Source organism: Rhinopithecus bieti, unplaced genomic scaffold (genome assembly GCF_001698545.2).
Source record: "Rhinopithecus bieti isolate Rb0 unplaced genomic scaffold, ASM169854v2 scaffold_39951, whole genome shotgun sequence".
NCBI lineage: Eukaryota > Metazoa > Chordata > Mammalia > Primates > Cercopithecidae > Rhinopithecus > Rhinopithecus bieti.
In genome coordinates this window covers 277,450-290,681 of record NW_016816406.1, presented here as the reverse complement: position 1 = coordinate 290,681, position 13,232 = coordinate 277,450, and the positions used below count along the sequence as shown (strand labels likewise).

The 13,232-nt window shown below is 35.0% G+C and overlaps 1 protein-coding gene across 1 annotated transcript in view; it reads right to left on the bottom strand.

Moving 5' to 3' along the window:
- Positions 1-2,664: 2,664 nt before the first annotated feature.
- Positions 2,665-13,232, bottom strand: part of CLEC2B (C-type lectin domain family 2 member B) — a 19,185-nt gene continuing 8,617 nt past the window's right edge. The window contains exons 3-6 of the mRNA XM_017854831.1: positions 12,659-12,739; positions 7,338-7,501; positions 3,847-3,950; positions 2,665-2,869 (exon numbers count right to left, since the gene is read on the bottom strand). Of these exons, the coding sequence (XP_017710320.1) occupies positions 2,761-2,869; positions 3,847-3,950; positions 7,338-7,501; positions 12,659-12,737 (456 nt within the window). The 5' untranslated portion in view covers positions 12,738-12,739 and the 3' untranslated portion in view covers positions 2,665-2,760. The remainder of the gene's footprint in view (positions 2,870-3,846; positions 3,951-7,337; positions 7,502-12,658; positions 12,740-13,232) is intronic.

The window sequence follows — 13,232 nt, the reverse complement described above, 5'->3', positions numbered from 1 at the left end:
TATATATATATATATCTAGAGACCTTATAGCTTAGATTTTCGATTAGTCATAAAATAGTAAAGCATATTAACTCATCAGTTGATTAAAACAATCGTATCTGAATCTTTTTTTTTTTTTTTTTTGACAAAATGGGATAAGGCTAAACCTTAAGTTTTGTTTTCTTTTACTTTGACTTTGTCAATAAGCAATTTTACAAAGACTGTGAACTAACTTTTAGGGAAAGACGATTGAGTCAGTTACCAACATACTGAATGGGACAAGGAATAGTTAACTTTGAGAATGTGACTCAATTAAGTGAGGAGGCCCCCAGAAGATTTTAACAAGGTTCATACAGTGTTTTCTTGGTCTCAATTGCTTGTCTTTGGTCATAATAATGTTGCCATTCCTTTCAGTATAGGAAACGTGTCTTTTACATGGGAATTTCACCTTTTGCTTTTAAGAAACAGCATAAAAGTAAAAATGATTTTCTTTTATATTTTCTGACTTTCAAGTGTTTTTACTGAAATAATCAGTATGACAGAATATTTGAGGAGTTTGGAAAGAGTTTAGCTTAGAGAAAGATGAAGAGGAAGAATTATAAGAGAAGACAAAAGACCTGGAGAGGAAACAGTCTCAGCTAGCGTTGAGAGAGTATTTTGTAGTGACGCAATCAATTGCGATATGAGGCTTATTTGGAGGGCATAATTTTATAGCCGCAGTCTTTTAGTTTAGATTTAAGAACAGAGTGTTGAATGATCTCTGTAATATTTGAACATGTTACAAGTTAGAGTCACAAAAAATACCTTGGCATGCCCTTAAACTTTGAGAATCCATTCATAACTAAATTTATCTAGGTGATTTTGTTTAATGCCAAATACACAAAAGCCAGTTAAATGCAAGCATTGATTATGAAAAGGCCAAATAAACCCAAAAGGAAGGCCAGCTGCCTTCTTCAACTGAAGGAAAAAATAAAAATGCTTTTGGCGGGGCTTCAGCCTGAAAAGAAAAATCCCATCACCCAGACGTCACAGCTGAGGTCTGCCAGGAGGAAAATAGTCCTCCCTAACAGAAGACCTTCCAACCAGAGGGAGAAAGAGGTCTCTGAAGGCCGGGCGCGGTGGCTCAAGCCTGTAATCCCAGCACTTTGGGAGGCCGAGACGGGCGGATCACGAGGTCAGGAGATCGAGACCAGCCTGGCTAACATGGTGAAACCCCGTCTCTACTAAAATACAAAAAACTAGCCGGGCGACCTGGCGGGCGCCTGTAGTCCCAGCTACTCGGGAGGCTGAGGCAGGAGAATGGCGTGAACCCGGGAGGCAGAGCTTGCAGTGAGCTGAGATCCGGCCACTGCACTCCAGCCTGGGCGACAGAGCGAGACTCCATCTCAAAAAAAAAAAAAAAAAAAAGGTATCTGAAACAAGAAGAGGAAAGACCTCTCCTCATCTAAAATCCAAATAAAACAGAAGCAAACTAAAATTGGGAGTTCAGGGAGGCATGAGGGAGAAATGAGGCTATCTGCAGCAACAGTGGGGTCACAGGAGTCAATAAGCCCCAGTGTGAGTACATCATGCCCTAGCCCTGTGGGCCAGTGTTTCTCCCTAAGCTGAGTCAGCTTTGGAACCCAGTTTGACACTAAGTAGGTCAAAATCAAAATAAAATATAGGGACCGATCTCTACATTTAAAATATTTTATTAGAGAGGTAAGAATTGTGATTTGGCCTAAATGCGAGGACCAGGGGTCTTTGGTTTGTCTAAAGAACAAAACGAAGGTTGGAGGTGTTATTAAAAACAAAAAAAAAGTTACGTATTGGTTTGAAAGAAAGTTTATTGGCTCTAGTAAAGTTTTGAGGAGCTGGCACGTTCTGATTGGTGTGTGACAGTGGTGGGTAAAACCAGTCTTGCAGTCACAGTAGGTTGTTTTAATAGCTGTTAGATAAAATTGGTTTTAGGTTACAACAGGTAGTTTTAGCAACTAGGTTTGTAGAGAATTATATTTTTGAAGCAATGCTATGTGCCCTGAGTGCCTTTTTCCCTTGGATTGTCTACCCTGTTTTAGTTGCATATGACAATAATGACCCCATTTGTCTGATCAACTTGTACAGATCAAAGAAAGTTTAATTTTCTTTTGGGTAAAGCCAATTAGCAAATACATACGGTGTATGATCTCCTCCTCACCTTCACTCTTAAAGCCCCCACCCGCTTTGTTTTGACAGATTTTAGTTCAGACTGAGTCCTAGTCTCTTTTCACTATTGTAATAGTCTTGAATAAAATAGCCATTATCCATGTAACATTGTTCAGTGACATTCTTGCTCTGTCAGGAGGTACTTCATCTTTCCATTTACATCTTTGTGGACTCCCAGTTTCACATTTTGTTCAATAGGCTCTAATCTCCTATTCTGGTACTCAAATTGTTCCAAATTGGGTCATGAAAGTCCTATCTAAGTGCCATGTCTATCCTTGATCCCTACAATTGTTTTCTGGTTTACAGTTAAAAAAAAAAAGAAAGAAAGAGAGAGAAAGAAAGAAAGAAAGAAAGAAAGAAAGAAAGAAAGAAAGAAAGAAAGAAAGAAAGAAAGAAAGAAAGAAAGAAAACTCAGCAGAATACCTGTAACAATGTTTTGCCAATCTTTGGAGTGGGCTTTTATGTGTAGCATGACGCATAAGCATGAATTAACCAGACAGGTACAAAACTTCACCTTTGTTTAATTAAAAAAATGCTTTGTTTGTTTTACACTTAATAATGTTATTTTCTGTTTTCCGCATTATCAGAGACATTAACTTAGTGTATTTTTTTCCTGCAAATCCATTTCCTTTCTGTGTAACATCTAGCTGTTGCTGCACCATCATCACTGAGGTAGGCACATCCTTCACTCCCTCTCATGCCAAACCTGCAACAAAGGGGTTAACCATTATGGAGTCATGTGATTTCTTCCTTGCCCACCAACACCTTTAAACAAAAATCCTACTTGTCTAAAGTGCTGAAAGGTGTGCTGTCACACAGTTCTCTCTTGCTAGTGTTGAAATACCTATACTAATTTGGATCAAAAGAGTTTCTTTTCCAAGAATTTGTACATGTTAAACTGGCATTAGGTTGGTTACATGTAATCAGTGGAGCTACCAGTTCACATAAACCGATGGTTTTCAATTAGGGGTGATTTTGGTTCCAAACCAAGGGACACCTGACAATATTTGGAGATGTTTTTTATTGTCACAAGCAGAGGCAGAGGGCAAGTAGGGTGGATAGTATATCCAGGGATGCTGCCAATGCCCTACAATGCACAAAGAAAAGTGCCCCTTTTCCACGACAGAGAAGTATTCAGTACAAAATATCAGTAGTGTTTCTATTGAGAAACTCTAACATAAAGGAAGTGGCTAAGTGACTGAGAGTCACCATTTGGGATGTGTACACACATTTTCCAAATTATAATGCTAAAGATATGAAGCCCATGACAAATTGCATAATAGCGAAATTGCAAATAAAATCAGATTAAAATGAACATCAAATTGAAATTGAACTGCAAAAGACATCAGAAAATAGGCTACAAAAAGTTTAAAGAAGAGTCATATAATTGGACAAGATAGTTTATTATCAGATGAAAGTTTCAATTGGGGTGGGGGGAGTTGTGTATATGAATCTCAGGTCTTTATTTCCAAAATAACCAACTAGGAGATCTGTTCCCTTATATCTTAATTTCCAACCTTCATGGTTGCCTCCTTGAATGAATCTCAATATATATTCAATCTCCCCTCCATCTTTCTAACATGTGCAAAAATCTTGGGCTCTGGAGAATTTTAGCTAAAGCATAAGTCCTAGAGAAGGCTGCACTATCTAAATTTAAGTGATCCCGGAAAAAAATAAACTCACGATTTGGTAAATACAGCTCCATTTACCCATTGTCCTGTTCGATTTTTTGCCACCTTCAGACCAATCCAGTGATCAGAACTGCATTTGTATCGCCTAAGAAAATTCTTTAGAGACAAAGTTAATTTCAAAATCATACATGCCAATTTTTATGACGACCTACTGTGTACCTCTTATTCTGTAGGTTGTGAAGTGCAAGGCAACAATTTTTCAACTCCTGGCTTCACTAGAAAATAGCCATGGAGTTTTAAAAGGACTTTATTTTCCTCTGACCTTCAGTTTTCTTTGTGAAACAAGTATGTTAGATACGTTTTCTTTAGATATGATTCCAAATTGGTAAATTTTCAATTTGAAAATCTATTCCTTCACAGTTTTCAAACTGTAAGCTCCTAGAAAGCCAAGTTTGAAATTGAGCTCTTGCACGGCCTTTCCAATTACCAGATATTTATTATACTATTTGTCCACTTCCCAGTAAATAGTAGTAGCTTCATTTTAGTGTTATGTTTTACTTCAGTTTATCTCCCCAAACTACACACGTAAATACACACACATACACATCCTCATATATCTAGTTTCTTTAGAACCTAATTATCAAATTTCATTTTTCTGCTAAACATTTAAATTTCCAAATACATAATTCGGAAATAAATACAATGCTTTTTTCCTGACATTTCTCCTGCTGATGCATTGTTTAACTTACCTCGCCCTTGCTTAACCCTCGACCTTTTTCTTTAATCATAGAGTTATATTAAAGCCCTGGAGGCTACTCTGCTACTAAACAGCTTGGAAACTATAAGCTTCACAGTGCATCACTCTATTTTTCAATTTAAGATAAATATAAAGGAGTTAGGCCAGATCACAATGCTATGGTCAAATCCTATCTACTCCAACTTTACAAAAGTTACACCTGTAACTTTTGACATTTTAATACACTATCTTCACAGCATTGTGTAAACTAATTTGAAAAAAAAAAAATTAGCTGGGCTAAGTTTTGGCTTTACAAATTAAACAGATTTTTTTTTTTTTTTTTTTTTTTTTTTTTTTTTTTTTTTTTTTGATGACGAAGTCTCGCTCTAATTGCCCGCGGCTGGAGTGCAGTGGCCGCGATCTCAGCCTCACTGCAAGCTCGCCTCCCGGGTTTACGCCATTCTCCTGCCCAGCCCCCGAGTAGCTGGCGATACAAGCCCGCCGCCACCTCGGGCCCGCGCCTAGGCTTTGTTTTTTTCGTATTTTTAGTTAGAACGGGGTTTCACAGTGCTTAGCCAGGTATGATCTCGATACTCCTGACCTCGTGATCCGCCCGTCTCGCCTCCCAAAGCCTGCTGGGATTACAGGCTTGAGCCACCCGCGCCCGGCCACAAATAAACAGATTAATAAAAACACCGTCCTACATTCAAAGGCCTTCAACGCCGTCCTACATTCAAAGGCCTTCATTTACAGGAAAGTAACGTAAACATAATGTTAGAAAATATTCTACTAGATATGGAGAAGTTATGAGTGTAATAAGTACAATGTGGAATTGGAACTTACAGAAAAAAAACATACGAGTTTTTAAGGGAAACTTTGACACAGGATGTGCTCTAAGGCAAGAGTAGAATATTCCGTGTAAATGCAGATGGCCAAGGAGAAGAGGGTAATTCATAGTCTAGACTCAGGAAAGAACTTCAGGAAAGGCTTCAGGCGAGAGCTTGACTGGTCTTGGTGACAGAGAACTGGGAGATGTGTTTCCTAGCCCTGCTCTGTGAAAAATGTTAACATGATTTGCTCAATAAAAGCTTGCCCCATTTTAGCCCCTTGTTAGAAGTGCAATAATTCTAAATAGGTGGAAATAGATATAAAAATATTTTGTAAGACAAACTTTATCTCATATTATTTTGTAATTGAAGTTCACATTTAAATTAAACTATTTTAAATCATCTATTAAAATTCTTATGCAAATTTCTTCTCCACTCCACAGACAGCTTTGCTTCATTCTGTTTCTCACTTAAATTTTGCCAGTGTATGTAGTACATATGGTCATCCATGATCTTCAAAATATATCAGGATATGTTATGATCAGTGTTTTTTCTTCATCCAGACAGTACAAGCATTCTTCCTTGATAGATTTGAAGATTTCTCTTAAGTTCAAAACTAATTATTTTTATGTACTTCTGGTCTTCACATTCCATGATCCTCACTATTTATTTAGTCAATCTTTGCAGACAATATTCCTACAGTGGATATATTTATTTTAATATTGACTGTCTTTACACTTCTTCATCTTTCATTTTATTAACACTCATTATTTTTCCATCTCACTGCTAGTTTAGCTTTCTTTCCACTAGGAGGCACTGTAAGAAACAGTCAGAGTATTTCTCAATACTCTTGCAAAATTCAGCAGTGACATTATTGACTACAGAAGCTCTTCCTATGATGTTAAGCTTGCACCTTAATTCTGATTTGCAATATCTACTCCTAATTCATCTAGCTTTCAACATTTTATTACCTTTTGTTTCTTGCAAAATCGTTCTGTTTCCTTTCACTGACCTATAAATTGGCTCTGCCTGATTCACATGTATTTAAATTTGAACCAGTCTTCAGGCAGATTGCATAAATAAACTTTATTCACCACAGAGGGTTCACCACAATTGTCTTTTAATAATGTCGACTGTTGTGCTATTCTGCTTTTCACTGAAACACTTCTCAACAGCAAATTATTTGCAAAAAATATTTTTAATCAAGTCATATTACCTCTTATATTTTCTTTTCATTCTTAAAGAGACCAAACAAAGGTAAGTAAACATGTATGTTTACAATATAAATGACTAGGGGAAAGAACAAATTTCACAAATGCAGAGGTGCAGTTTTTTAATCCTTTGTTAAAGTTCTTGGAGAGCCTCTTTACTCATAGAGATTTTGTCATGTAAATCAAAATTTATTCAACAAGGATCCGTTAGACTTTTCATTTGTACCTGCTTTGTGCAATAATGCTAAGGATAAAATTTCAGAGAAGACATGGTATCTGCTCACTGAAAACTTATACTCTGGTCTAGGCAGAAATTTTGATTTTCCTCTCTATTGCATTACTGGTAGAGAGTGTTCTAATGGGAGCTGCCATGGGACCTCAGAGACAGGCAGCAAAACAAAATGGAGAAGTCAGAGGAAAGTTTCTCTCAGGAGATAGAATGGAGAATCCCCTCCTTTCTCAGACAATTCTCCTTTCTTGGGGGAGTACTGGCTCTTAAAACGTTTTCAAACATTATCAAGCTCTTCTGTGTACACTCTTTAAAATATAAAGATAGATATTAAGTCTACTACTTGATGTTAGTCTTACATTCTTCAAACAAAGCATCACTAGGTATTTCACCTTTACGTCACATGGCATATTCTGAACACCTTCAATACTCTGCATAGATAGGCATGAGTGAAAGGACTTCAAGATTATGATGGTATTTGAATATTTCTAATGTTCTGACTCAAGAAAATTCACAAAGAATGTATATTAAATTACTTACCATTTCTTCTGTGTTGTCAATTATAGCTAGGTCAGCATGTTGAGTGGAACAGTCGTATTTACTTGAATTCCAGTCTCCTTCTTCTTTAGAAAAATAATAGCATTTGTTTTGGAAACCAATCCAACCATATGGGCAAAAACTCTGAGAATCTTGAATTAGTTTAACTGGAAATGAGACAAATATATATATCTTATGGACCATATAGAATAATATGCTATTGAAAATATGTTTTGAGATCACTGTACACAGGTTTTTGATGTAAAAGATTATGGTCACTACGAAATTTGTATATCTATTGTATGATAGGTTGGAAAAAAATTTATATCTTTGTCATGTTAGGTCAAATGACAGTAGTTTAAGATTTATCAGAGCATTTATATTTCTTTCAACTTCAACTTCAGTGATATACAGGTCTTCCAGGAGCCACCAGAATTATTCTACTTGTGTAACTTACCCTTACCATTTCTGGGTAAATGAAATAAAAGGAAGTCCTAGCATTAACTAAGAGTAATCCAAGTAATAATTTGTATTAGTCACCAATGAATCTAAATACATGATTTAATCTACAAAGAAGCAACAAAAATAATAAAGCAAAATACAAAATAAGTTGGACTGGTTGTTGTCAGCTAAGAATCACCATCACTGTATAGCTCTGGGTTAGCCAGTGAATGGAACTCACAGGGGGTTTGGAAGGTGAAAGTAAAGCAGAAGGTATAATTCCTGGAGACCATGAGCATAAGAACTTCACAGGTCTTTCCATGTGTTCCCCTGTTGCAGTCTTGGCAGCTAGATATCTTAGCTTCTTAGACATTCCTCCAAATGTGTTAGTGTGCTATGCCAATATTATTAGTGATCATTTCTCATCCAGCTTGTAGCACAGCCCCAGCCTTCAGCTATGCATCACTTCCAGATGTTCCCACATTCACATTTTCCCTAATTTCTATATTAAAGCCTTATTCTCATAATATGTGTTTGTATTTTGGAACACACCCAGACTGAATCAGTTTTTGGTACCAAACATAATTCTAAGGAAACAGAACCTTGAGGATGAGATATGGTGTTACTTTTTAAACATAACTCACTTTAAAGGCATCGATCCAACTACCAGTTATAAATAGAATGCTGATGGCAGTGGAGCACAGTGGCAAAATAATTAAATTATCACCTATAGTCATCTGGTGCCAAGAGTCTATAGAAGATAAAATTTTATGTCCGGGCGCGGTGGCTCAAGCCTGTAATCCCAGCACTTTGGGAGGCCGAGACGGGTGGATCACGAGGTCAGGAGATCGAGACCATCCTGGTCTACACGGTGAAACCCCGTCTCTACTAAAAAATACAAAAAACTAGCCGGGTGAGATGGCGGGCGCATGTAGTCCCAGCTACTCGGGAGGCTGAGGCAGGAGAATGGCGTAAACCCGGGAAAGCGGAGCTTGCAGTGAGCGGAGATGGCGCCACTGCACTCCAGCCTGGGCGACAGAGCTAGACTCCGTCTCAAAAAAAAAAAAAAGAAGATAAAATTTTATATACATACACAGTGTGTATATATATGTATATAGGTATGTATACATATAAGAGTATATATACACATATACACATATGTGTATATATCTCATATACTAATATAAATTAGTGTTTGTGTTACTCTTAGATCATGCTATAATTTCATTATATTTCATTTACCCAGAAATGGTAGGGATGACCTTTACATGTAGAATAATTCTGGTGCCTCCAGGAAAATATATCACTGAAGTTGAAGTTGAAAGGAATATAAATGTCCTAATAAGTCCTAAACTACTGTCATTTGACCTAACATGACAAGACATAAAATTTTTTCTACCTGTTATATGTTAGATATACAAATTTTGCTGTGACCATAATCTTTTACATCAAAATCCTGTGTGTCTTCAATGATCTCAAAACACAGTAGCATCCAAACTTCTGGGATTCAACTAAACTTGTGGGACACAGCAACTCCCTTAAAGCTTACAGGAAAATTCATTGGCTTAAGATTATGTTTTAGAAATGATGAAAGACTTTTTGAAAAGATAATTATCTTACCTTACAAAATTAATAATAGTGATAAATTAAAACCAAAGCAAAAGACACAATTTAAAAAACAAAAGAACAGAAATCAATTGAATAAAAAATTAATGCCAAATAGAAGAAAAGTTTAAAGTCATAAGATGACTTTTGTTAAATACTCTAAAACAAGATTGACCACTAGGAAAACTGATTTTAAAAAATGTAAAAGTGAGAGATAAAAACACAAATTGGCAACACAAAGAATGAAAAAGTAGAGAAATTTCTGGAAGAACACAATTTAACACAACTGACAAGATAAAAGCAGTATTTCTAAATAATACTATATCTAGTTAAAAATTGCATCTTTAATTTGAAAAAATTGCACCAAAAGAAATCTCCCTGTCCAGATGGCTTCAGTTAGAAATACTTCTAGTCATTTAGGAAAAGCATAACAGCAACGTTATACACACTCTTTCAGAAAATAGGATAGGAGGGAATACTTTCCAATCAAATTTTAGAAGCCATCATAATCACATCAATACCTGACAATAGAATTGAAAGAAAGAGAAATTATAGGTCGATCTCTTACGAAGACACAAGATACATGTGCATACATCTTAAACAAAATACTATTCCGTTTAATTGGAGAATGTTAAAAGGTTAATAGGTTATGATCAAGTTGAATCTATCACAGAAATTGAAGATTATCTTAATATTACAAAATCTGTGTAGCTCTACATATTAGCAGAGAAAAGGAAGTATCTCAATAGATCAAGATAAAGCATTTGACATTTTAAATTAAATTAAAGGGAAGTAAATACAACACCTTTAATCTGATTAAGAATATCTGCAAATGCTACTACTTAACTGGGAAATATTAAAAACCTCTTTATTGATTTAAGAAGGAGACAAACATGTAAGCTGTCACTACTTACACTCAACCTTGTACTTGAAGTTATAGCCAGTGAAATAAGAGAATACAATGAATAAAAAAGGCATAAGGTTTCCAACAGACTAGGTAGAACAATTATTATTTTCAGATAATGTAAATTTTTACATAGAACCCACAAAAGAAACTGAAGAAAATTTATGAAAATGAATAGTTAACTATAGCAAATTTGCTATATGAGGCTTACATAGGTATGCATTAAATATATAGCGATAATTTTTATAGGCCAGCAACAGACTAAATAGGAAAATAAGGTTAATGAAAATACTTCTATGTTACTTACAATTGCATTATAGAGCATCGAGTCTTTAAAAAATAAATTAAAAGGATGTGTGTGAAATCTATTATGAAAGCTATATAAATTGCTGGCAGAAATTATGGAACACCAAATTAATATTTTAAATGTATGGCTCAATATTAAGATAATGGCTCCATGAAAACTGACTATGGTTTAATGCAATCTCAATCAAAATTACAGATAATTTATATGGCAGCTTAAAGGATCTAAAATGCTCCAGGTAAACCTGAAGAATAAAAATAAAACTTTCAAACATTTAAACAACCAAACATCAAGACTTATTATAAACTGACAATGTTAAGATAGAATGATATAGACACAAAGATAGATAAAATAGAGTAAGTTAATGTAATAAAATTTTCGCAAAAATGACCTTCACCTACACAGTTGATTGATGACAAAGACCAACTGCAGTTAGATAGGGAAAGTATAGTCTTTTAAATAAGTTGTTTCAGGTTGAAAGTTTAACTAAATGGGAAATAATGCATCCTAATATCTATCTTCTAATATTTATAAAAATAAATTTCAAGAGGATTATGTTTTGGAAAGTGAAAGGAAAATAGAAACCCTACAAAATATTTTCTGTCTTTGAAGTAAAGTGAATTTCATAGGATGAAAATGTAGTGACAATAGGGAAAGACATAATTACACTACTTTAAAATTCAGATGCTCTGTTGATTGAAAGACATGATACAGAGGGTAAACTTCAGCTTCACAGCTGAAGAAGATATTTGCAATACCTGTAAACTACAGTCTCATCTAGAATATTGAACAAATCTTATGAACCAAGCAGAAAAAGACAGCTAACTCACTACAATATAGGGAAAGTATTGAAACATTCCAGTCACAAAATGTTACACCTAAATAAACAGCAGTTATGAAGGTACTGAACAGTACTGATCATCAGAAACACGTCAATTAAAGCCAAAATCGAGTAACAACATGCACTCATTGGAATGGCAAAAATTGATAAAACCAACAATAAAGCATTGACATGGCATGGAGCAATTGGTAACTTCTGCTGAGATTGTCTACTATTTTTGGTAAAATACACTTAAGTTAATCTATGCATTTTCTGTGCTTAATAATTCTTCTTATAAGTATATCTCAAGTTATTTCCAGTATTCATTAAAAGACAAAAGATATAAAATTATACAATTGTTCAAAACCACCCAGTTTGCAATAGTCAAAATGTAACACAATCCAAATGTTCATCAAAAGTGATACATAGCAGTGAATACACTACACTAAATATCTGCTAATACAGCCTGAGGCCAACTCAGCTCACCTTCTGTTTTTGTACAACCACCAGGTAAAAATACCTTTTACATTTTAAAAGAAAGAAAGTAATCAAAATAATTAAAAAGGAACACTATTTTGTGACATATAAAATTTTATAATATTTACATTTCCATGTTCAGGTTTATTGACACACAGCCATGGTCAATAGCTATGCATTTTCTATGGCTGTGTTTCTATGAAGAATTAAGTAGTTGCAGCAGAGACCGTATGGCCAAAAAAGTATAAAATATTTACTATCTGGGTCTTTTATAAAAAAAAATCAACCTTTTCTATAATAGTGAGTTAATGAATTTCTGCTACCTATTATGACATTGAAAATCACACGAACATAATGTTGAATAAAAGGAAAAGACACAAAGATACATAAAAATTACACGATTGTATTTATGATACATGCAAATTGCATATTTTATTTTATATGTATTTGCAATTGATTATATTTATATAAAATTTTTTAATAGGCAAAACTAACCTATAGCAATAGAAGTCAACATAGTGATTAACATAGGCAAGAAAGTGTTGAATAGAAGTGAGATTATCAGGGTGAATAATTTTACCACAATAATTTTGGTATCTCCGATGCCTTACATAGGTCATGTAATTAATAAAATTTATTCATTTGTACCAAATAAATGTTATCATGTATAATGGGAAGATAATGAGATACTGAGAAAAGATCATGACTGAGACAGAAAGGAATAGGATCACACATAGAAAGCCATGAAAAATAAAATAAAGGATGTAACTTACCTATACATACAGCAATAGTATTAGTTATTATTATTAAAGCAGCACCAACTATAAAACACTTTTTATGTTTGGTCATCATACCTGAAAATAAAATAAAGACCTTTAGGATACTTCTGGCTCCAAAATGATGGCATAAAAGTAAATTGGCTTTCATGTCTCCCGCAGAAAACAACAACAAAACATTAGTGCTGTGATTATCATCAGCAATGCCCCAGAACTCAAATGTGAGAAGGAGACAATTCCTGCAGCCACAGAAAAGTGAAAAATCAACAAAAAACTCCATAACGATAATAAGAGAATTATACTTCCACATCCATGAGGCCTCTTCCTGCAATCTTCCTGGTACCGAAGGGCATACAAACATCATTTTTTTTTCTATACTGGAAAAAGTGAGATCAAGATGGATAACCAGCTTCCCCATCAGCTTGAATTCCCTGGCAGGAAACTTGCCCCTGCCTTAACATTTGGGAAGCATCAGGGCTGCCTGAAAGAGGACATGCAGAGACAAAGTGGGGAGGCAGGACTACCATCCCCAGTACCAGAAACTCTGCTCTGTTACTTAGCCAAAGGAGAT